Consider the following 25,629-nt stretch of genomic DNA (forward strand, 5'->3'; position numbering starts at 1 on the left):
ACAAATGATTATATACTAGGAATAGTTCATCTATTCATTAACCTCACAATTACTTAGCATCTCCCCCAGGCCAGCCATTGTTCTTATTTCTCAGAATAAGTCAGAGGTCAGACAGGTAAAGATTCCAGCCCTAGTATAGTTCACGTTATAAAATGATCAAGAGATATGTTCGGAATACTAAAGTGAGGCTGCATTCTGGGGGCCTCCTGTGTGAAGACTAGAGATTTAGATTTGACTGGAAAGGATTAGAGAGTCCTACTATATTTTGCCCAAAGGAATGACAAGATGAAGATGATGTTTTATAAAAATTATTCTGGAGTGGTGTCCAGGATGGATCAGAATAGGAAGAGACTGGAAGTTAAGGGTACCAAAAAGGTTATCATAAGAATCTGGACAAGAGGGGCGCCTGGGTGGCTCAGTTATTGAGCGTCTGCCTTTGGCTCAGGTCATGATTCCAGGGTCCTGGGATCGAGCCCCACATCAGGCTCCCTGCTCTGCGGGAGGCCTGCTTCTCCCTCTCCCACTCCCCCTGCTGTGTTCCCTCTCTCGCTGTCTCTCTCTCTCTGTCAAATAAATAAATAAAATCTTTAAAAAAAAAAAAAGAATCTGGACAAGAGATATGAGGAACCACTAGAATGTCCCAAAATGGTGACCACCTTTACGTACTCCTTTTGAAAATGTGAAAGTGTGAAAATGGGAATCAGATTTGAGCTCCCAAAACCCATGTCATTTAGTTAGTCATCAGAATTTGGTGTTCATTTTACAAACATTTGGGGGTCCACTCTACAGCCATTCTGCTAGATTCTAGGAAAATAAAGGCAAATAAGGGGCAGGTCTTTCCCTCAAAAGGTTCAGAGGTTTAGTAGAGAAGATTCCATTCAAAAATTAGTGTGCTATAACATGATAGGTGCTGTAACAGAGAAAATGTCCAAGGCACAGTGAGAGTTAAAAGGAGTAGTAATTGATAAATTCTGGTGGTAGGGGGGTGGGGCATCCAGATGAAGAGAAATCAGGTTTGAACTAGATCATGGAATATAAATTGGAGATTGCCTGGCAGTCAAGAACTGGAAGTAAGGGCTTTGTAAGAAGGAGCAGCATGTCCAAAGATAGGAAAGACTGAAACTTCAGGGAAACAAATCTTTTTTTTTTTTTTAAGATTTTATTTATTTATTTGACAGAGAGATAAACACAGCGAGAGAGGGAACACAAGCAGGGGGAGCGAGCGGGAGAGGGAGAAGCAGGCTTCCCGCGGGGTTGAGCAGGGAGCCCATTGTGGGGCTCGATCCCTGGACCCTGAGATCAGGACCTGAGCCGAAGGCAGACACTTAATGACTGAGCCACCCAGGGGGCCCAAGAAACCTTTTTTGCTAGGAGAAATACTAACCGCAGTGATCTGCCAACTTTAGATACTAATTCATTGAGTTTGACAGGCTGCCTTTGGCAGGTTATTCTCCCAAGGCACTAAAATAAAAAAAAAAAATCCCAGGATGAAAGAGTTTTAATAACCAGTACTTAATACAATTTTATGATACCCTCTCAGAATTCTGAGTGAGATGAAAACTTAATTGCATTTTTTTTCTTATGTATTAAAAATATTGTTTGGGGGGGTGGGTGGTGGGCCTGGGTGGCTCAGTCGGATCCCAGGGTCCTGGGATCCAGCCCGTGTTGGGCTCCCTGCTCAGCAGGGAGCCTGCTTCTCCCTCTCCCTCTGCTGCTCCCCTTGCTTGTGCTTTCTCACTCTCTCTCTGTCAAATAAATAAATAACAAATCTTAAAAAAAATGTTGTTGGGGGGCCATGTGGCTGGCTCAGTTGGTAGAGCGTGTGACCCTTGATCTCAGGGTCGGGAGTTCCAGCCCCACACTGGGTGTAGAGATTACTTTAAAAAATAAAATCTTGGGGCGCCTGGGTGGCTCAGTCGTTAAGCGTCTGCCTTCGGCTCAGGTCATGATCCCAGGGTCCTGGGGTCGAGCCCGCATCGGGCTCCCTGCTCAGCGGGAAGCCTGCTTCTCCCTCTCCCACTCCCCCTGCTTGTGTTCCCTCTCTCGCTGTGTCTCTCTCTGTCAAATAAATAAATGAAATCTTTAAAAAAAAATAAAATCTTAAAATATATACATATATATATATATTTTTTTTTAAATAGGCTCCACACCCAACACGGGGCTTGAACTCATGATCCTGAGATCAAGAATTGTGCACTCCACTGACTGAACCAGGCAGGCATCCCCCCAAAATAAAAGTAAATAAAATAAAAATGTTGTTGGGGCGCCTAGCCGGCTCAAAGAGCATGAACCGCTTGATTTTGGGGTCATGAGTTCAAGCCCCACATTGGGTGGAAATTACGAAAACAAAATTTTTAAAAATCTTTTAAAAGGAAGAGAACACAGAATACTATAACATTCATTTATGTATCTACCACCTAAAGTCCCATTTCATTCCCTTCCTGAGCATCCTCTTTATATCAGTCCACTTTTAATACTTTGAATATATATATTATAATATATAATTACATATTGAATATAACATATGTATGAACATATTAATATAATATATAATTATATATTGAATATAGTAATGTGTATATATATCTTTGAACATACATATATATCTGCACAAATAGTATATGGACTTAAAAAAATTTTTTTTTAAGATTTTATTTATTTATTTGAGAGAGAGAGTGAGAGAGAGAGCCCAAGAGGGGGTAGGGTCAGAGGGAGAAGCAGACTCCCTGCTGAGCAGGGAGCCCGACGTGGGACTCGATCCCAGGACTCCGGGATCATGACCTGAGCCGAAGGCAGTCGCTTAACCAACTGAGCCACCCAGGCACCCTAAAAAAATTTTTTTAAGATTTTATTTGAGAGAGAGAGAGAGAGAGAACGAGCAGGGGGAGGGGCAGAGGGGGAGAGAGAGAGAAAGAAGCAGACTCCCAGGACCCAGAGATCATGACCCAAGCCGAAGGCAGACGCTCAACCAACTGAGCCACCCAGGCGCCCCTAATGTTTTAAAAATCATGCACAGTTGACCTTGAACAACATGGGTTTGAACTGCACAGGTCCGCCTTATTCAATAAATGCAGTACAGTACTGTAAATGTATTTTCTCTTCTTTATGATTTTCTAAATAACATTTTCTTTTCTCCAGCTTACTTTGTTGTAAGAATACAGGCTATAACACAAAGAACATACAAAATATGTATTCATTGATTATGTTTTTGGTAAGGCTTCTGATCACTAGTAGGCTATTAGTTAAGTTTGGGGGGAGTCAAAAATTATACATGGATTTTTGGGGTTCCTGGGTGGCTCAGTGGGTTAAACATCAGATTCTTGATTTCAGGGTTATGAGTTCAAGTTCCATGTTGGATATGGAGCCTACTTAAAAAATATAGATATATTTTTTTCTATTTTTTTTAAAGATAAAAAATAAAAGTGGGGAATCCGCTTGAGATTTCTCTCCCTGTCCCTCTGCTCCTCCCCTCCTCATGCACGTGCGTGTGCTCTCTCTCTAAAGATAGATAAATCTTTTAAAAAAAGTTATACATGGTTTTTTGTCTGTGTAGGTCTAACCCCTGTGTTATTCAGAGGTTTCATGTGGCATTTTTTTTCATTTTATTTATTTATTTATTTATTTACTTATTTATTTATTTATTTGAGAGAGAGAAACAGAGATAGTGACAGAGACAGCGAGAGAGAGCATGAGAGGGTAGGAGAGGGAGAAGTAGGCTCCCTACTGAGCAGGGAGCCCGACATGGGGCTTGATCCCAGGACCCTGGGGTCATGACCTGAGCCAAAGGCAGACGCTTAACTGACTGAGCCACCTAAGCGCCCCTTCCTGTGGCATTTATTTTTAATTCCGTCAAAATTGTTTTCAAAATTCATCCATGTAGACCAAATTCATTAATTTTAGCTGCTGTGTGTGGTATTCCATCACATGAATACACTCCAATTTGTTATTCTATTTGTGACTAAAAACATTTATGTTGTTTTCAATGTTTCATTATTACAAACACTGTCTTGTAGGGAACATCATTGAACAAATTTCCTTGTTCTTATGTATGAAAGTTTCTCTTAAGCAATGTTTTCAGAGTGTTTTTTTTTAAACCATAACTCATAGTACAAAATACATTTTCTTTCAAGGCTCATTTCATATATGAAATAAAAGTTTAGTGAAGTAATATCTACTTAGGTTATATGAACTCTATTTCCTTTCTATTCCATTTTTGTAAACTGCTGGACATGACTCACTAAATTGATTTCCTGACCCACTCTTGGATTGAAAACACTGCTCTGAGGCAATAGACTTTCTGCATCAAAGGACATACATTTTAGACTTGAGTAAACATTGCCAAGTTGCTCTCCAAAGTGGTTGTGTCAGTTTTATAGAATATGCAAGTCCTAGTTTCTCACCAACACTTAAATGGTCAGACTTTTAAATTATTGCTAATCCAATAGATGTGAAATGAATCTCATTGTCAGTTTACTTTGCATTTTCCTGGGTACTGGAGAGGTGGAATAGATTTTTACGTGGTTATTGGTTATTTGAATGTCTTTTGATAATTATCTATTTATACCTTTTGTCCATTTTTCCACTGGGTTGTTTATCTTTCTTTTGTTATTATTAGTTTATAGGAATCCTTTCCAGATGCTAGATAACCAATCCTTTTCTGATATGCATGTGTGTTGCAGATACTTTTCCCTGTCTCCTCATCTGTCATTTGTATTTTATTTTTTTATTTTATTTTATTTTTTTTAAAGATTTTATTTATTTATCTGACACAGAGAGAGACAGCGAGAGAGGGAACACAAGCAGGGGGAGTGGAAGAGGGAGAAGCAGGCTTCCCGCGGAGCAGGGAGCCAGATGCGGGGCTCGATCCCAGGACCCTGGGATCATGACCTAAGCCAAAGGCAGACGCTTAACGCCTGAGCCACCCAGGCGCCCTGTCATTTGTATTTTAACCTTATGTAAGATACCTTTTGAGGGGCCCCTGGTTGGCTCATTTGGTGGAGCACGTGACTCTTCATCTCAGGGTGGTGAGTTCAAGCCCCACATTGGGTGTGAAGCCTACTTAAAAAAAAAAAAGATGTCTTTTGCGTACGAGTTTTTAATATTTGTTATAGACGGTTTCATCAAAATTGGCTATCATAACTTCTGCTTTTTCATAATTTGATCTTTTATTTTTAATTTTTTTATTTTTGAAAGATTTTTATTTATTTATTTGTCAGAGAGAACAAGCACAAGCAGGGGGAGCGGCAGGCAGAGCAGGCAGAGGGAGAAGCAGGCTCCCCACTGAGCAAGGAGCCCGATGCGGGACTTGATCCCAGGACCCTGGGATCATGACCTGAGCTGAAGACAGACGCTCAACTGACTGAGACACCCAGGCGTCCCCATAATTTGATCTTTTAAAGTCTATCTTAAGATCATAAAAATATTCTATATTTCTTCAGATAATTTTGAAGGTTTTGTTTTACAATTTTAGGTCTTTAATTCACCTGGAGTTCATTTTTGCCTGTTCCTTTTCTGTCTTTGAAACATGTGGGGCTCATCATTTGACTCTATCACATGTCTCATTTCAGTAATTGTCTTTGGCACCCTAGGCATCTTGAACTCCTCCTCCCTCTAAGTCTTTCTCTTAGAAATAACAAAATGGGAACATAAATTATCTCCAGGCTAAGAAAAGTAGCTGTTTGAAGGCCTGTAAAGAAGAAGCAAGTGGCAAAAATGAGGTAAAGGGAGTCATTGAGAGGAATCTCTGCAAAAGATGATACACAAGGATGGTTCATCCTTCACAGCAGGAACCTGAAGATCCTGGAGGAAGAACTGGGTTTGCAGGGAGAAAGAAGTGTGTCTCAGAGAGCTGACTCTGAAGGAGAGAGACTTCTGACAGGATCCTTGTGTCCTACTTTTGAAGCCCTTCCACATCTACCCCATCTACTTTCTTTTTTATTTTATTTGTTTGAGAGAGAGCACAGAAGCAGGGGGAGAGGGATAAGCAGACTCCCCACTGAGCAGGGAGCCCAATGCGGGACTCCATCCCAGGACGCTGGGATCATGACCTGAGCCGAAGGCAGATGCTTAACCGACTGAACCACCCAGGTGTCCCCCCTCTATTTTATTTCTCGTCCCTACCTGCAAGTCCTGTGAGCTTCTTCTGTCTTGCACTAGAAGACTGTGAAACTAAGGCATGTTAAGAGTCACATGGAAGTTGGTGAATCTGAGATTAGAACCTAAGTCTCCTGGCCATCAAACTGAAAGGTTTCAGCTGAGTCCAGTGGAAACTAGTTTGCAAGAAAAGACTTACAAGAGAGGAGGTTAGCATTTCCAGACGAGCAGCAGTTCAAAATTACAACAGGTAGCCTTTGATTTCTAGTGTAATTTACAGTCATAATCATCATCAAAAAGCCTTTATCAGTGCCTGCTTGTAATGGGCAATTAAGGTAGACGCTGAACTAAATTTAGAATATATTTTTCATGAACATGGTCTAAGAATTCATAGTCTATAAAAATTAATATAAACAGATAAGCAAAGGACATATCCATCTGACAAAAAAAAGGTAGACCAGTCTAGCTACTGGGGACAGTAAAGAATTAACATCAAACATGCCAGAACTCAGGTCAATTCAAGGATAAGGACATCGCTAGATGAAGTGCGGTGCCAAGTAGGGATTGGTTATAGGGGTTCCAAGTTCAGGGAAACTGTCACCAATCAATTAGGGAGGGTGGGTCTTTTGCTTTCTGACTTCTCCCACTCCCTTCCACCCTCCACACACACACACCCCACCCCAAGCTTTTCTTCTTCCAGGGGACATAACCATAACCCTTGCTAAAGACTGAGATCAGAGGAATTCTTCCTTTGTGTTAGTCCTTGACTTTGGATAAGGGACCTTTACCCAGCATCAGCAGGAACCACCCTCCGGAGCCACTTGGTGCTGCCTGGCACGTCCACAGCAATTAGAGCAAAAGGACAGAGGTAAGAAAACTAGAGGGAAGTTCTCCCCACCCAGCGTTGGTAGGGTCACCCAGGACCTCTACCACCAGTCTTGGTATTCACTGTGGTACATGGCTCATTAACCCCACTAGCACCATTTACTGACCTTCCCCCGGGTCCAATTTCTGTTGTATTGTGAAGTTAAACAAAAGAAACCATGAAGTCTTTCGAAACTAATTCTATTCAGCTTTAGAAACTTGGTCATTCTGAATCTCTGTCATTCTGAATCTCTGACCCCACCCCTACAGAAGACTCCCCATTAATCTCTTTTTCAGTCTGGGTGACTCAGGTAGGGCTGACCACACCCCCTAGTTCTAAGGGTCAGTTTGTGTCCCAGGCACCTCTGGGCACTGTTTTCAGCTCATGATACCTACCCATGCTAGGTATCAGACAGAGCCCTCCCTGACACTTCTGCTGGAATAGTAGGGAAAGAGATACTCTAACCTGCAAGCTGTGAGGATGACATCAGTCCAGAGCAGATGGTGGCTATTGTTCCACCGTACAAGGAAAACCGGCTTGAGAATGAAATCGTGCTAGGACTGGTTCGGAGCCCAGAGTGGGAGAGAGTTAGAAAGAGACAGGTGGACAGTCGCTTGGCAATATTTGAGTCCTCAGATCTAGCCCTGCTCAAAGCTAGATGTGCCTTTGGATTTCCCACTTATGTGAGTGATTCAGTTCCCTTTGAGCACAACCAGTCTGAATGGGTTTCTAGCTGTCACTCACAATCAAAAAACAAGACAAAAATCATGCCTAGTGCACATTTATTTTTTTCCCTAGTGCACATTTAACTGTATAATTTGTACCACATCAATTTTCACTTGTTTACTGAATAACGCATGCATCAGGTTTTTACCTAAAATTTTTGAACATTTTTATACCTCACAAAATAATCTCGTGTGTGTATATAAAACTTAAGTTTTAAAAAAGACTTTATTTGGGGCACCTGGATGGCTCAGTTGGTTAAGCGACTGCCTTCGGCTCAGGTCATGATCCTGGAGTCCCTGGATTGAGTCCCGCATCGGACTCCAGGGAGTCTGCTTCTCCCTCTGACCCTCCCCCCTCTCATGTGCTCTCTCTCTCTCATTCTGTCTCAAATAAATAAATAAAATCTAAAAAAAAGAAATTCCTGGGCCATCTGCAGTATATGAATTATGTCGTGTCACAACAACCCATAAGGTAGGTACTATTATTATCCTTGATAGTTGGAAAGCTTAGATAATATGCCCAGAATCTCATGGTAAGAGACAGAGTTAGAACTGGGACCCAGGGGCGCCTGGGTGGCTCAGTCAGTTAAGCGTCTGCCTTCAGCTCAGGTCATGATCTCAGGGTCCTGGGATCGAGCCCCGCGTCGGGCTCCCTGCTTGGCAGGGAATCTACTTCTCCCTCTCCCATTGCCTGCTCCCCCTGCTTGTGCTCTCTGTCGGGTAAATAAATAAAATCTTTAAAAAAAAATAAAAATAAAAAAGATTTTATTTATTTATTTGAGAGAGAGAGAGCACGCGTGCCACATGCACGATGTCGGGGAGGAGCAGGGGCAGAGGGAGAGGCAGGCTCCCCGCTGAGCAGGGAGCCTAACGTAGAGCTTGATCCCATGAGCTGGAGAACATGACCAGAGCCAAAGGCAGACACTTAACCGACTGACCACTCAGGTGCCCCTAGAACCTCATTTTAACACAATTATGTGAGGCGGGATATATGTTACTCTTTTAGTTGGTCAAACTGAAGCTCGGAGAAATCAAGCAGTTCATTCAGCATCACACAGCTAATAAACAGCAGAGCAAGAACTCTAATGTAGGTCTTCTGGCTCTAAATCCCAGGCCTATTGTATAGCTCTTCATCTGCTCAAGTATTTGTAGGGTTCTTCATGAATTTATTTTTTTGTCTCTCTTAATACAAGAGAAGCTCACTTAAAGACAGGACCTTGCTGTTTGCCTTGAGTCCCTGTTTTACTTCCTAGGGCAGCTTCCTGGTATGAATGGGACTCAGAGTAGGGGGTTGGCTCTCACTGATTGTAAGATTAGGGTTTGCCAGATCTGCTTCCTCTCATCAAGGTGCTTGTAATCAGCTGACTGAAATAATGCATATGTATTACAGTGGTGTTTTTCCGCCTTTTTTGACTGCTATGGTAAGAAACTACACACACGTTATTGAAGTTTAACGAAGCAATACCTACCTTAGTACTTGTGACAGTCTTTGATGTTTCCTATTTCATTTTTTAAAAATTCTGATTGTGACCCACTAAATGGATTTCATCATTCAATAAGATGGATTGAAACCCAGTTTGAAAAGCACTGTTACAGGTTATATATACGTAAAGTCAAATCCAAGCTAAAGTTCAATATAAGAAATGTTTATTGAGTGCTAAGGATGTGCTAAGTATATTGCTAGGTGCAGTGAATGATATAAAATAAAGTATGTATAGCTATATGACACTCATAATCTAGTGACAGAAATTAGAGAATAAACTCAAATAATTAATAAAAGGAAAAATATGAGCCCAAAAAAACCCCATAAAGGTTCAGGAGCAGTAGAAGTCACATCCTGTGAGAACAAGGAAAGGCTTTAAGGAGCAGGTAGCATTTGAGTTAGGTCTTGAAAAGTGGATGCTATAACTGCGAGTGGAGGTAACAGAAGGAGCCAGAGCGTAGGGTCAGGCAAAATGTTTGGGAAAGAAAGAATATGAAATTCAATTGGAATGAAGGGTTTGCATGGTGAAGAAATAGAAGACGAGGTGGAAAGAAGGCTGAAACCATGGTGTGAGGAACTTGGATTGTCAGATGAAGTCTATTCCATATTTAAATGTGGTATGTGTGTAAAACATCCTCCACATGGCATGAAGTAGCACTCAGTTAATATGACCTCCCCTGTCCTTCTTTACTCTGCAGGCAATAGGAAGTTTCTAAGTGGGGAAGAGAAATGGTCAGGTTGATTGGGGAAATTGAGGCTGTTGAGGTCAGCACTGTGGAGGCCCAAGCAAAAAGGTAGCAGTTGAAATAGAAGGGGACAATTGACCTTGTGCAGGTAGGCAACAGTAACTGGCATTATTATATGTGAGGGAGGATGAGGAATCCATAATGACTTTCAATTTTTAAGTCCCCAATACTGGGAATCTAGGGAAATTGTAAGAAAACCTGGTTTGAATAAAAAGGAGGATAGTTAGGAATGTTGACTTTCTAGCTGGACAACCAGGGAGAAAGTCCAAGAGGCAGTTGTAGCTCGGGAAAAGAGGGTGCAGGGAATAACGGCCTTTGGGAATCACTGTCAAGAAGGTGAAATGGTGCCATGGCTATGAAGCGATGTGACCATAGCCTTGGAGTCCTCCCTGAGGATACACCAGTGAACATGACAAAGTCCTGGCTCTCAAGGAGAAATACAAACCGTGAAAACAATTCAGTGGGGTAGTGCTATGGAAAAGGGAAGAATACAGCATAGTGCATCATAGGACTACATAGAAGACAGGCCTCACTCAGACACTGGGCTCATGGAAGGATTCTGGAGGAAGAAGCATTTGAAGTAAGACCTCAGTGGTGAGTAGGAGTTAGCCAGGTGAAGGATGCATAAACCAAGAATGTTCCAACAGAAGCACAGCATGTGAAAAGATGGGGAGGCAAGAAAGAACATTGGTACATTTGGGGAACAAAAACATAGAGGGAGCATCCTTATGAGGTTGGTATCATACCCAGTTCAGATAAAGAAATGAAACACAAAGATTTAATAACATATCCATGGTTTCCCAGCTGGTGAGACCTGGAACCCAGGTCTACTTTACTCTTAAGAGGTTGTTCTTTCCATTATTCCAACCTGTCCCACAAATGTCTCTAATGTTGGGTGGGTCCTCGTACTATTACATTGAAGTTGCTGAGATTAGGTAGAGTTAGAGGACTAAGGATTGAAACTAAGGAATGCCTACATTTAAGGAGTAGGAGGAAAGAGAAGAAAAACAGCAGTTGAAGAAAGTCGAGCAAGAGCAATCCAAATAGGAGAACTAGGGACGCCTGACTGGCGCAGTCAATCAAGCGTTTGACTCTTGGTTTTGGCTCAGGTTGTGATCTCAGGGTTGTGAGATCCAGCCCTGTGTCAGGCTCTGTGCAGAGTCTGCTTGAGGTTCTCTCTCCCTCTCCCTCTGCTTCTCCTGCTCATGCTCTTTTCTTCTCTCTCTCTCTAAAATAAATCTTTAAACGAAACAAAACAGAACTACCCAGCAAACAGAGCATGATGGATTCCAAAGAAAGAAAGAGCTGGAAGAGGAGTGATACAACATTTCGAATGTGGCAAGAGCTGAAGAGTTTGTGGGTTCTGACCATAGGTGGCCAATGATGATATCACTTAGCTAACAAGAAAGTAATTTCAAGGGTGGATCACAAAGGGTGGAAAAATAAATGAGTGTTCAGGAAGTAGAGTGAGTGCAGATCACTTTTTCAGAAACACTGATTTTGGGTTACAGGAAGAATTAAGAAGAGAAGCCAACTCAGATGGAGGTAGCGGGTTTATTAGGAAGTGATCTTGAGATCACCAGTAAGGGAAGGGAAGGAAGCAAATCTGCACAGAAGGAGAAGCCGGGCTGTGACATAGGACAAAGGCTCAGCCAACCTTCAGAGCTGTCCCTCGTTGGGATGAGAAGGCTGAATCTTTATACTCCCACGTAAATCAGTCATTCATCGTGGTCTGCCTGAGAAAGGCGCATGACAGGACAGCTGAGGGCCATCTGCCAGCAGCATTCCCACTTCAAACAGCTGGAGTCCTAAGTCCTTCATTCTCAAAGGGGGTCCTGCCTGTGCATTCCAGCGTTTATCACAGGAATAGCCTTATAAGGCTAACAGAAGTCAAGGGGGGAATATTTTTAGGATTGGTAAGACTCAACTTTAGAAATAGATACATAAATAGAAACAGATATATCCTAATTATTATTTTGTAATGCCCTGTCAGGCAACATGTCAGCCATAACATATTAAAAAGTGGGCCAATACATTTATGAAACACCTCCCATATATTTGGCCTTTGTTAGCAGCAGATGTACAAAGATAAGATAATCACCCCTATTGAGAAGTTTACAATTTATTATTGTTATTTTTAAAGATTTCATTTATTTGACAGAGAGAGAGACAGCGAGAGAGGGAACACAAATAGGGGGAGAGGGAGAGGGAAAAGCAGGCTTTCCGCCCAGCAGGGAGCCCGATGCAGGGCTTGATCCCAGGACCCTGGGATCATGACCTGAGCCGAAGGCAGATGCTTAACGACTGAGCCACCCAGGCACCCCAAAGCTTACAATTTAGTGGGAGAAGAAGAATGTACAAAAACAATAACCCAGTAAGGGGCTATGCTTATCTTATTTGTGCTTGTATCTGTACCACCCCATGTATGCCTAGCACATAGTAGGCTCTCAAATATACACAGAATGAGCCAGTGGTAGAGTAAAATAAGAGGTCCTTGGGTAGAAGACAAAATGTAGGGCTAATACTGCCTGGAGGAGTCGGGGGGGGTATATTTTAAGGGAAGCTTAAATAATAATAATAATGATGATGATGTTTTCCAGATAAGGAAGGGGAGGGGTGGGAGGAGTTAAATTCCAGGCAGCTGTTTCAGGGAAAACAAAAGCACCAAAAAGAATACTTGGAGAGTGAGTAGAAGGTAAGTATGGAAAGAAAAGTCTTCTATTTCAATAAAGGGCACACATGATGCAAATACATATTGACATCTACACAGAAATGAGTTGGCTAGGGTGGTAATGTGGAATGTTCAGGGAACTTACAATAGGATGTTACGAAAGATCATTTTTGAGCTAGATTTAAATGAAAGGGAATTGTTTTAGATGTACACAATAGAGGCAGTACGGTGTGGTAGTTGAGTGCTGGTTCTTGAAGAACAGATTTGTGTTCAAAGACTGGCTCTACCACTAACTAGGTGTATGTACTTAGGCAAGAAACCTTCCTAAGACTTAGGTTCCTAAACTGCAAAATATAGTTCCTGCCTTACAAATCTCTTGTGAGGAAAATTCATGTTTGTGATGTTAAATATGGTGTTTGATATAGATACATAAGAATTTAATTAATGTTGTCAGTAGGAATTGCAGACCTGGAGTATATATGAGTGGAGTGTGTATGTCGGGAGAAACTGCTGAGAAAGGAAACAGGAGATGTGGTAGAGTCTCATTGTAAAATCCATTCCTATTTTTGGAATTCCTCAAACAGGGCTTTTTCCTTCAACATTTTAGTTCGTGGATGATTTCATATGAACTTCCATTTTCCTGTGAAGCAGACAAATTGGTGGCCAACCCCATCTAAGGCAGCTCTATATTAGAGACATTGTCTGAGGTAGAACAAGGACAGGGAGCAGGTCAAGTTGTAATGATATGACTTTTAGTGCAGAGATCTTCATCTGGGTCCAGGGCAGGAGATCATAGATCCTTCTACTGACCCTATGACTGTTCTGAGTAGGGGCAGAGCCATTTGCTAGAAGCCTACTTTGACTAATATAAATCTATTAGTCTTTTCTTTCTTTTCCATTCAAAGATTATTTCTTTCTATCATACATATTTGCATATGTTTCTTATGGTATTAAGCAGATTTTCTTTAAAACTATAAGGAAACTTTCTGAAGGCAGCCACTTCTTGCTCCCAGTATCCCACCTCATTCTCCTCACCTCCCCCTTCTGTCTCCTTTCCACCTGTGCCTCCAGCTGGCCTACTAAACTATTTGCCAGAGGCATCATTTCCTCATTCTTTCAGTTCCCCTCCTCCCAGATTGAGAAATTCTGGACTTGCTCTGGATTTGTTTTTCTACAGTCTCAGGGTTTTGTTTTTTATCTTTTTCTTTTTTATCAGGCACCCCAGTCCTGGGTGGCTTTGTGGTCGGCCAATGGATCACTGATTAACCAGGCTGATGCCAGCAGGTCCCTCAGATCCCAAGGAATAGACTAGGCGGTATTTTTACCCGCATGCTGAGACTCCTCATAATTGCATCAGTCCTGTACACACCTATGGAAAATACTAGTAGACTGTCGGGCTTGGGGTTAATTGGTTTCAGCTCACACCTTAGGGCAGCAGAGTCCTAGCACACATGCTAGCCTGGTACAAGTGCCCAGACTGGCTTCACACTAAGGGGAGTGGCATCCTGAAGGAACGTAATTCCTTTTCCTCCACCCCTTTCGTCCACTGGCACTCACAGGCCGGCCTCCAGCTCCTGCCAAACGGATCAAAGATGTAATCTTAGAATAAAAGTTTTCTTTCTTTAATATCCAGGAGTGGCCGATATATGATGCTTCCCTTTTCATGGCAGGTCAAAGGTGAAACTTGATCAGGCTTTGAAGGTGTGGCTTGCCTCTTGAAACTCGCCGCGGTTGTCTTTACCAATGTAGTGTTGCTCAGGGCAGCCCAAAGTGCCCTTATCTAACCAAGGGAGGCGCACTTGTCTGCATATATAGAGGCAGGAGCCGACACTGGGAAAAGTCAAATCCAGTCGGCCCAATGAAGAAGCGACCTAAGACGGAGGAAGCTCCACACTGTGAGCTCAGTAAGTAGCCAGCAACTATACAAAAGCCCAAGGAGATTGCTCAGCTGAGCAGACCTGGAAGGGTGACAAGAATGGCTCCAGCCATTTTACTTTCTAGTTGCAGCAGAGGTTCCCAAAGGAAAGGTTCTGGTCTGGAGGGACTTCATCAAGTCTTGCTGAAACTACCCAGGTGTTTTGTTGAGAGATTGTCAGAACTAATTATTGTGTGTGTTTTTTTCCTCTCCAGGAGAAATTCTGTATGGAAACCAGCCTGTATCAGATAACTGACGATGCTCGGCCCACTTTTTTTGTCCCTGAGTTTTTTACTTTGTACTTGATTTGGATTTTTCTCTTTGCAGTTCACTCTCCTATCATCCTCTCTTGGACTCTTTTTACTATCTAATAAAATTTTCTCCTAGCAGTTTTTACATGAAGAAAGAAGTTGGAGGGGTTGATGCTTTTCCTTTCTAGGTCTACAATTTGGTCAAATAAGCTCGGTTATCTTTAATGTAAGCTGTAGGGGGCTGTCTAAGAATGTTTCTGGATGCTCTAAAGGACATTGTAGAAAGTGAGGGTGGCTTGTCAGACCATTTTTCTTCCCTCTAAAGCGCTACTAGTCTGGCCATTATCTTCAGGGAAAGACTGGCGCGTGAGGTTGAGGCTGGGGCTGGAGCGGGTTTGCTTTTAGGTAGATAGAGATAAAGCCTGGGGGAAGAAGCGAGACAGACAGGTAGGATGGGAGTAGGGCACCTGATGCGGTGGAACTGGCCGCACTAGCTGATGATCCGCGGTTCCTCCCAGGTGTGGATCGCTTTTGGTGAGGCTGCAGATACTATGATGTGACTCCAGGGACGAGAGGAGACGGTCCTGCCGGGTTGGCTAAACTTTATATAGTGGAGCCGTACCTCGTAGAGCAATGTTTACAGAAAAAAAGGGGCTCGACTGCCAGTATCTAATGTGAGGCAGCGGCTAACTACGGTAGGAAATTTAAGTGTCCCGGGAGCGCCCGCGCCGTGGGAACTTCCGAATCCGCACTCCGCGAGCAGGACCCACGCAAGCCAAAGGCTCCACTGGAGGCACCTCCCGCCGAGGCCGCTGCGGCCCCGCCTCCAGCCTGACCCGGGGGCGGGCGGAGCCTCGGGGCGCCGTCAGCTGGCCACGCGCGCCCGCAGCTACGGGGAATACGAGGAATCCAGCCAATAGGAATGTGCGACTGCCGTCCTGTTGGCCAATCGCGGGGCGTGTGGGGGTTGGCCCGCTTGGCTCTAGCTCCGGGGATATGGAGCTGCCAGCGCGAGGGGATCTTGTCAGGTGGTTGCGGAGCGGGTAAGGCGGCGGGCAGGCGAGGTCAGGGGTCACGCGAACGCGCCGCTTTCCCTAGGCGGCCCGGGAGGGCGCAGGGCGGCTAGAGGGTGGGCGAGGGAGCAGGCGCCGGGGCCAGTATGGGGTGCGCGGGGCGTCGTGCGGAACAGCGAGGGGCGGTGCGGGCCGGGAGGGCCTAAGGCGCGGGGGGCCAGACGGAGCCGCATTCTTCGAAGGAAGACGGAGAGCGGGGGCGGGGGGGCGGGAAGGGGACGCCTGAGGTTGTGGGGGCCTCGTCCCTTCCCCGCCGAGGCCTAGGAGAAATGGCCGAACGCCCGGCTGGACCTGCCGCCGCGCCGGGACCCGTGACCGAGGGTGCGCTAACCCGCTTCACGCCGCGGAGACCTGCACAGGGCAAGGTCCCGGCACCCTCCTCCTTATCTGCAGAGCTCTGGGCCCGCGCCCGCTCCCTGGGCCTCCCGCCGCACCTCTCCAACAATAAAGTTCACTTTAGTGCAGCCGACATCCGTGGAGCGCTTTCCAGTGCAGGGCCTGGGGAGGCCGCTGAGTACTCGTGTGTAGATTGGTTTTAGGGCTGTTTGTGCGCCTGCCAGGCTCCAGGTACTATTACGGGGGGCACTGTAGCACAGGGTGTGTAAGCGGGGTGGATGCTCTCCGACTGTTGGGTTTCCTGTATCCCTACTTTTAAAGCTGTCGCTTGTATTTTGATGTTCCGTCTTTGGATTCCTTTCCACTTTTGATTCCCCCCAAGACCCCACTTCATGTATCCGAGGATTTCAAAGAGCTTCCTTAAGGGAGAAGTTGAGAAACTTGGGCTCAAGTTTTCCTATGCATAAAATGAACCTACTTTCATATTGTCTATTGCCTTCAGAGGAGTGCTGTGAAGTTAAAGGAACGTGGCATATCTTTAACGTGGAAAACAAAAGGAAAATTCTGTGGAAGGAGAGGCAAGGGCAGATAGGCTTCCAGAAACTTTTGCTGGCCATTAATTTTAGTGAATATTGGTGAAACCGGGGGCAATGTTTACCTTGACTCCTGTGAAATCGAAGGCCTACCAGTTTGCACCACTTCTTGGCTGTGTAACCCTTTGAGCAAGTTGCTTAGCCTCTTGGTTCTTTTGTTTCCAGGGACTTAAAATGGGGATTGATAATATCAGACTTACAGGGTTGTTGGTGAGTATAAAGTAACAATACACATAAGGTGTTTAGAACAGTTATTGGCATGTGGGAGTTTGTATTGCTTATCTGTGCCTTCCTTCCCCTAAAGATTCCAAACTGAAGAATTCTGACATTACTACTTACTTAATTTTTGCTCAGAATCTGGAGCCTATTGTGAAAGAACCCTTAGGGCCTTGTTTTCCATCTACGGCAATAATGTTGACCTGAAGGTATAGTATAATTCCACATGATTAGAGGCTTTCTACTGGGTGTTTATTTTTAGCATTAAGTAAGGTTGGAAACTATCTCTATACTAGGTATGCCTGTGATAGCAGTGTTGGGTAAATGAAACCTCAGAACTTCTTTGTTTAGTTTTTCATCAGAAAATACTTCATTTACAGTCTTAGGCTAGGCACAGTTTGTTTTGGATCCAATACCAAAAAGGCCACGATTGCAGCATACTTGGTTTCTCATGTTTCCGGGATGGCTGTGGGACTCGGGAGGGGAATTTCTGGGCAGCCTGGCAGCACTTCTTGTTAGTGAATGGGGAAGCTTGGTATGAATCTAATCCTTACTGTTAGGATCTCAGCAGTGGTTCCTTGGATTACTCTATAGAGCAACTACTAAGCAGCTTTATTTCAGTTTTGACTCAGGGAAGTGAGGGTTAGAGGTCAGAGAATGGTATCCATAAAGTAGCATCTTTTGAGTGGGTGCTGTGGAGTCAGACATCTTTATTCCTTTTCTTCTCTCCATATACACAAATACAAATGTCTGCTGACAGATATATACCCTTTCTATGAGCTTAAAAGTCTCAAGTTTTCTTGTTATCTGGAAGGCACTACTGGAAGACTTCTGTCTTCTGATTCTTCCCTTCCATGAAAGCTGCTGTTTATACACATAGCATAATCACAAAATGAGAAACTCTGAATTTATGAAAAAGAGCATCGCTTACTGCAGCAGTATGCTGGCCCGATTTGGGTGAAGTATGGATGCTTTAAGTTCACTTATTTAGCTTTGGAATGAGATAGTTTAGTAGTTCCATAGGGTTGAAAGTTGGATGTTGGGTTTGTTGAGAGTACAGTGTCTTCTTGGAATCTCTTTACTTGTGCCTGAATAAAGAGGAAGGGGAGTGACATCTTCAAAGAGTTGAGTGTTTGAGGCAAAAGGGAAGCATTTTGCCCTAGTATTGTTGTCATCTTTGTCATCTGAGTGTCTGATTTGAATAAAATATTTTGGAAAAGGAGGCAGGGAGCATTTGGATGTGCAGAATATAAGAATTTGGAAAACATTGACCCTCGTTGTCTCACTCATCAGATGACATTTATTCTTTTGATAATTTAACAAACATATATGGAACAATTAACACTTATTGGCCCATGGAGACACAAAGAACAGCCCTTCAGCTATCATCAGGAATATCATGGATAAAATGCAACATTGTTTGTATTATAAACTATAATAACATCAGAATGGAATATTAAAACATTTGGCTGGGAATGATAAAAATACATTTATTGTCTAATTCCTCTTCTACTTTTAAGTCTAGAATAACTTACATTTTTTTTAATGTAAGGATCAAAATTTCCAGTAAAAACTTAAATTTGGGAAGTTAGGGTCTTTTCTTTGTGCTTATTGCTAGTAGGTCGTCTTGGATGGGTTATTTTTGTTTGTTTTGGTCCCATTTATCACTAATGATCAAGTGTCTGTTAAAACTCCTAGGTAATGAAAGGAGAAGACTACAAGTTAATTATTAAGATTTTAACAGGCTCCAAAGAGCAAAAGGAGGCATATATGCAGTCAGAGAATCTTGTAGTAAGTGTTGTCTGTCTGTACATATAATTTTTCTTTGCTTTAAGAAAAGACATGTCAAGGAAAACTTGTACTCAAATTGTTAAGGCCAGGCTACATCCGAGAGACCAATATGTGTCATTGGAATAAATGAGTTGAATGTAGTCTAATAATAATCATTCTTCACATTTAATTACTCAAGCAAGTATGAGGGCAAAACATTTTTTCTGAGGCATGAGTGGGTATAAGTTGGTTTAATAGACTGTCTTATTTCAATATAAAGGGTCTCTGAAATTGTTCACAGAGCTTGGAGTTGTGTTCTGGGATTGATGTGTCAGGTCGGGAGGCCAGGTTGGTTCTCCCAAAGGGAAACATGCTGCTATATACCTCTGATCAGGAGGAAATCAGAGGAGGTTCTCTGTATGAGAACTGAGAGGAGCAAAGACCAAGCTATATAGAGGTAAGACTTAGTGCCCCTGACATGTCAGCAGCCAAAGAGGTGTGCTGGTTAAGCCTCAGCAATGGGCAGAGAAAGTGTTCTGTTTAGTAGGTATCAGGCCCTTCTAATTCTGAAGTCTGGTTGATGAGTGATATTTTTGTCTAAGAGATCAGTACTTCTTGACAGCCTGGCCACATTTCTCCCGGCTGTTATCGTCTTTGACACCCAGGCAGCCAGTTTCATTATCAACTGTCCTCTTTCTCCCCATATCTGACTCCCTCCCTCCTTGCTGCTTAACATTTTCTTTTTCTTCTTTTTTATCATTAGATGTTCTCAATGTCAGGTTTTTCTTTCAACTCTAAAACATAGATTCTCAGAAGTCCAGCTCAGGTGAGAAACCACAGGCTTGATGTTGAGTTGAAATTGTGGTCTCTGGTAGATTAAGCAAGATTCTCCCAATTTTGAGATTATTCTATGGTATATAAAGTCAGTAAAATGAAGAACAGCCTAAGTTGGTATCTTAATGGCCATTGTGCTAGAGTGAGAAAGAGAGACACACATACAGAAGCCCTGTTGTGTATTAAGTGCATGATACAATAGGAGTACTGTTTGTACTTTATGAACTGGGCGTGTTTGTGTGGCTTTTGGCTGAAGACATTCTCTACTTAGGTAGTGAAGATTAGAATTTCGAGACTTTTTTCTTTTTCTTTTTTTTTTTTTGAGACTTTTCTTAAACTGACTCCACAGGGACTTTTCACTTTGCTTCTTCGCAGAAGTAGGTGTAATCAGTCCTCAAACCTATCTTTTCTTCATTTTATGTCAAATTCATTTTCATAAGAGAAAAATAGGATACACTTATACCTAAATTTTAAAAATTCTAAACTTCACATCCTCAAGAATAATTTAGAAATTCACATGGCTTTTTTAAAAAACTCATTATTATAGTTGACATACAATGTTACCTTAGTGTCACAACAGTGATTTGACAATTCTATACATTATGGGATGCTTACCACTGGTAAGTGGAGTTACCATGTGTCACCATATAATGTTATTACAGTATTATTGACTATATTCCCTATGCTGTACTTTTCATCTCCATGATCTATTTATTTGATAACTGGAAGTTTGCACCTCTTAATCCCTTTTCACCTATTTTGCCTATCTTCCCTTCCACCTCCACTCTGATAACCATCAGTTTGTTGTCTATATTTAAGAGTCTGTTCATTTGTTTGTTTTGCTTTTTAGATTCCACATATAACTGAAATCATATGGTATTTGTCCTTCTCTGACTTATTTCTCTTGGCATAATATCCTCTAGGTTCATCTGGGTTGTCACAAATGGCAAGATGTCATTCTTTTTTACGACTAAGTAATAGTCTTGTGTGTGTGTGTATTTATCACTTTTTCATTATTCTTTTATCTATCTATACACACTTGGGTTGCTTCCATATCTTGTCTATTATAAATAATTCTGCAGTAAACCTAGGGGTGCATATATCTTTTTGAATTAATGTTTTCATGTTCTTTGGGTAAATGCCCAGTAGTGGAAATACCAGATCATACGATATTTCTATTTTTAGTTTTTTGAGGAATCTCCATACTGTTTTCTACAGTGGTTGCACCACTTCACATTCCCACAAACAGAGCCCAAGGGTTCTCTTTTCTCCACATCGTCATAAACACTTGTTTCTTGTCTTTGATACTTGCCATTCTCACTGATATGAGGTGATAGCTCATTGTGATTTTGATTTGCATTTCACTGATGATTAGTCATGTTGAGCATCTTTTCATGTGTCTGTTGGTCATCTGTACGTATTTGGAAAAATGTCTATTCGCGTTCTCTGTCATTTTTAATCAGAATTTTTTTATTTGTTTTCAGTTTTAGAAGTCCTTTATATATTTTGGATATTAACCCCTTATCAGATATATCATTTGTAAATATCTTATCCCTTTCTGTAGGTTGCCTTTTTGTTTTGTTGATGTTTTCCTTTGCTGTGCAAAAGCTTTTTATTTTGTGTGGGGGCACCTGGGTGGCTCAGTTGGTTAGGCATCTGCCTTCGGCTCAGGTCGTAGTCCCAGGGTCCTGGGATCAAGCCCCACACCTGCTTCCCCTTCTGTCTCTCTCTCTCTCATGAATAAATAAATAAAATCTTAAAAAAAAAAAAAAAAAGAGGGGCGCCTGGGTGGCTCAGTCATTAAGCGTCTGCCTTCAGCTCAGGTCATGATCCCAGGGTCCTGGGATCGAGCCCCACATCGGGCTCCCTGCTCCGCGGGAAGCCTGCTTCTCCCTCTCCCACTCCCCCTGCTTGTGTTCCCTCTCTCGCTGTCAAATAAATAAATAAAATCTTTAAAAAAAAGAAAGAAAAATTTTTTATTTTGGTATAGTCCCAGTAGTTTATTTTGCTTTTGCTTCCCTTGCCTGAGTTATATCCATAACTATGTTGCTAAGGCCAGATGTCCAAGAGATTACTTCCTATATTTTCTTTTAGGAGTTTTATGGTTTCAGATCTCACATTTAGGTCTTTAAATCATTTTGAGTTTATTTTTGTGTATGGTGTAAGAAAGTGGCCCAGTTTCATTCTTTTGCATGTTGGCTATCCAGTTTTCCCAACACCATTTGTTGAAGAGACCGTCTTTTTTCCATTGGATAATCTTTCCTGCTTTGTTGAAGATAAATTGACCATATAGTTGTGGGTTCATTTCTGGGTTTTCTGTTCTGTTCCATTGAACTATGTGTCTCTGTTTGTGCCAATACCATCATCAGGGAAGTACAAATCAAAACTATAAGGAGATATCACCTCACACCAGTCAGAATGGCTAAAATTAACAACACAGGAAATAAGAGGTGTTGGCGAGGATGTGGAGAAAGGGGAACCCTCTTGCACTGTTGGTGGGAATGCAAACTGGTGTAGCCACTCTGGAAAACAGTATGGGGGCTCCTCAAAAAGTTAAAAATAGAACTCCCTTAAGACCCAGCAGTTGCACTACTAGTTACTTACCCAAAGGATACAAAAATACAGATTCAAAGGGTTAGGTTAGGGATTTCATTGAATCTATAGACTGCTTTGGATAGTATGGACATTTTAACAATATTAATTCTTCCAACCCATGAGCGTTGGTGAATCTTTCCATTTGTTTGTGTCATCTTCAATTTGTTTTATCAATGTCTTGTAGTTTTCAGAGTACAGGTCTTTCACCTCATTGCTTAAATTTATTCCTAGATATTTTATTCTTTTTGGTGGAATTTTAAGTGGGATTGTTTTCTTAATTTCCCTTTCTGTTACTTTATTTTAGTGTATAGAAACACAACATATTTCTGTGTATTAATTTTGTATCCTGCGACTTTACTGAATTCATTTCTTAGTTGTAATAGTTTTTTGCTGGGGTCTTTAGGATATTCTGTATATAATATCCTATCATCTGCTAATAGTGCCAGTTTTACTTCTTTTCCAATTTGAATGCCTTTATTTCTCTCTGATTGTTGCAGCTAGGACTTCCAGTACTATGTTGAATAAAAGTGGTGAGAGTGGATGTCCTTGTCTTGTTCCTGATCTTAGAGGAAAGGCTTTCAGCTTTTTACTATTGAGTATGATGTTAGCTGTGGATTTGTCATATATGGCCTTTATTATGTTGAATTATGTTCATTCTATACCCACTTTGTTGAGTTTTTATGATGAACAGATGTCCTATTTTGTCAAATGCTTTTCCTGCATCTATTGGGATGATTGTATGGTTTTATCCTTCCTCTTGTTAATATGGTACAGCACATTGATTCGTAGATATTGAACCACCTTTGCATCCCTGAAATAAATCCCACTTGATCATGATGAATGATCCTATTAATGTATTATTGAATTTGGTTTGCTGATATTTTGTTGAGGGTTTTTGCATCTATATTCATCAGGGATGTTGGTCTGTAGTCTTTCTTTCTTTCTTTCTTTCTTTCTTTCTTTCTTTCTTTCTTTCTTTCTTTCTTTCTTTCTTTCAAGATTTATTTGAGAAAGAGAGAGTGGGTCAGGGTAGGGGCAGAGGGAGAGGGAGATATTGAGAATCTCATGCAGACTCCCCGCTGAGCACAGAGCCCAACATGGGGCTTGATCTCATGACCCTGAGATCTTGACCTGAGCTGAAATCAAGAGCTGGATGCTTAGCTGACTGAGCCCAGGTGCCCCTGAAGTGTTTTGTTTTGTAGTATCTTTGGTTTTGGTATTGTAGGGTTATGCTGACCTTGTAGAATGAAATTAGAAGTTTTCCTTTCTCTTCTATATTTTGGAATAGTTTGAGAGAACTAGGTATTAACTGTTCTTTTTTTTTTAATTCATGAAAGTCAGAGAGAGAGAGAGAGAGACAGAGGCAGAGGGAGAGAAGCAGGCTCCCCGCCTAGCAGGGAGCCCGATGCGGGACTCGATCCCAGGACCCCGGGATCATGACCTGAGCCGAAGGCAGACGCTTAACCATCTGAGCCACCCAGGCGCCCCGGTATTAACTGTTCTTTAAATGTTTGGTAGAATTCACTTGTGAAGCCATCTGGTCCTGGACTTTTGTTTGTTGGGAGTTTTGATTACCATTTCAATTCCATTACTAGTAATTGGTTCACATGGCTTTTCTAAGCTGTTTCTTTCCCCCTCATTCCCAGTGGGGGCAAATTGAGTTTTGGAACTAATGAGATTGACATCCTCAATGGAATGACTCAGAAAATGGTACTTTTTTGTTGACCTGGAATGGAAAACAGAAAGCAATAATCTCTCTCTTTTTTTTTTTTAAGATTTTATTTATTTATTTGACAGAGACAGTGAGAGCAGGAACACAAGCAGGGGGAGTGGGAGAGGGAGAAGCAGGCTTCCTGCTGAGCAGGGAGCCCGATGTGGGACTCGATCCCAGGACTCTGGGATCATGACCTGAGACGCTTAACGACTGAGCCACCCGGGCGCCCAATAATCTCTTATTAAAAAAAAAAAAAAAAAAAAAAAGTGGCTAGTAATTTTCCTTATTAAAATACTTAGGGTTCAGAAAACAATTAGCTCTATTCAAACCACTTGAATAATTTAGAGTTTTGTTGACTCCCGGTCATCCAGGATAGGAGCTTACTTTCATGAAGAACATCATCTTATACGACATAGGTGTTAGATTAATAATAAAGGTTTAATAGAAATATCAAGTACTTTAGCCATAAAGGAGACTTTTAGGGAAAAGGATTTTAGAAGGATCTGGAAATTTTTACATTTTCTTCAGGACAAATGGAATTTTTCTTTTTATCACAGCTCCGTGTTATTCTCAAATAAACAACTCGGATATCACTTTCTAAAGCCTACATCTCTGCATTTGGCAGTTTTGACTGTGTCACAAGCATGTTGCTGGCACTGATGAATTGGCTGAGGGAAGCACCAAGAGGGAGAAGAGGTGGCTTTGCCAGTCAACTTTATTTTATTTAATTTATTATAATCTCTATTTTATTTTTTTCCCAGAGAACAGTTTTTGGTCAGTGTTTAAGGACTTAGCTCCTTACATGGGCTTTGGTGGAGGTTTTGGGGCAGCCGGGTCTAAATCGGGGTGGAGGTGTTTGGTTCTTCCCTGTTTCGCAAGAGAGACCCCTGACTACCTTGCTGTGAATTTTGCCAGTCAACTTAAACATTCCTGTTCACATTTATTTAACCAGTTGTTACCATGCAAACACTTCTGGTTCCCTCTATGAGAGTTCTTTTCCTACTTTAATGCTTCCTTTGATTTTATTTATATAGGGAAGCAGAGGTAAAAAGAGGGGATGAATTAGAGGACTGTTCAAAAACATTCCTCTTTAAACCTTATAATTAATTTTAGGGAGACCTTTGCAATGTTGAACACAGCTCTGAAATCAGTGAAATAATTTTGAGGACCTTTGTTCTCTATAGGGGAATTTTATAAGAAGTATTTCAAATTCAAACTTTTTTTTTAACCGTAGGGGGAAAACAGTTAAGTTATATGTTTTTTAGTATTCGGTATTTCAGACTTTCTTAGGGGCAAATTTTAAAATAGATTTGGGGGACGCCTGGGTGGCTCAGTCGGTTAAGCATCTGCCTTCAGCTCAGGTCATGATCCCAGGGTTCTGGGATTGAGTATCTCATCGGGCTCCTTGCTCTGTGGGGGGGCCTGCTTCTCCTCTGCCTCTGCCTCTCTCTCTTTCTGTCTCTCATGAATAAATAAAAAAATCTTAAAAAAAAAAAATAAGACCAATTTGGGCTATCTAAGTTCTTTCTTTTTTTTTTTTTTTGAGAGAGAGAGAGCAAGAGTGAAAGAGTACAAGCAGGGGGGGGTGGCAGAGGGAGAGGGAGAAACAGGCTCCCCGCTGAGCAGGGAGCCCGACATGGGGCTCCATCCCAGGACTCTGGGATCATGACCTGAGCCTAAGACAGATGCCCAACCGACCGAGTCACCAAGATGCCCCTATCTAAATTGTTCTTAAAAAAATTGTTCTTC

At 42.1% G+C, this 25,629-nt stretch overlaps 1 protein-coding gene across 2 annotated transcripts in view; it reads left to right on the forward strand.

Moving 5' to 3' along the window:
* The first annotated feature begins 14,413 nt into the window (after positions 1–14,413).
* SLC11A2 (solute carrier family 11 member 2) overlaps positions 14,414–25,629 on the forward strand; it is a 37,981-nt gene continuing 26,765 nt past the window's right edge. The window contains exon 1 of one of the 2 annotated variants that reach the window (XM_064591244.1): positions 14,414–14,487. In XM_064591244.1, coding sequence (XP_064447314.1) covers positions 14,442–14,487 — 46 coding nt within the window. In that variant the 5' untranslated portion in view covers positions 14,414–14,441. Of the gene's footprint in view, positions 14,488–15,650; positions 15,793–25,629 lie in introns of those variants that run through there. The other variant, XM_045873441.3, reaches the window with a different exon arrangement.

This window comes from Mirounga angustirostris, unplaced genomic scaffold, assembly GCF_029215605.1.
Source record: "Mirounga angustirostris isolate CCGP_5_RB_7025 unplaced genomic scaffold, mMirAng1.0.hap1 SCAF_5, whole genome shotgun sequence".
Taxonomy (NCBI): Eukaryota; Metazoa; Chordata; class Mammalia; order Carnivora; family Phocidae; genus Mirounga; species Mirounga angustirostris.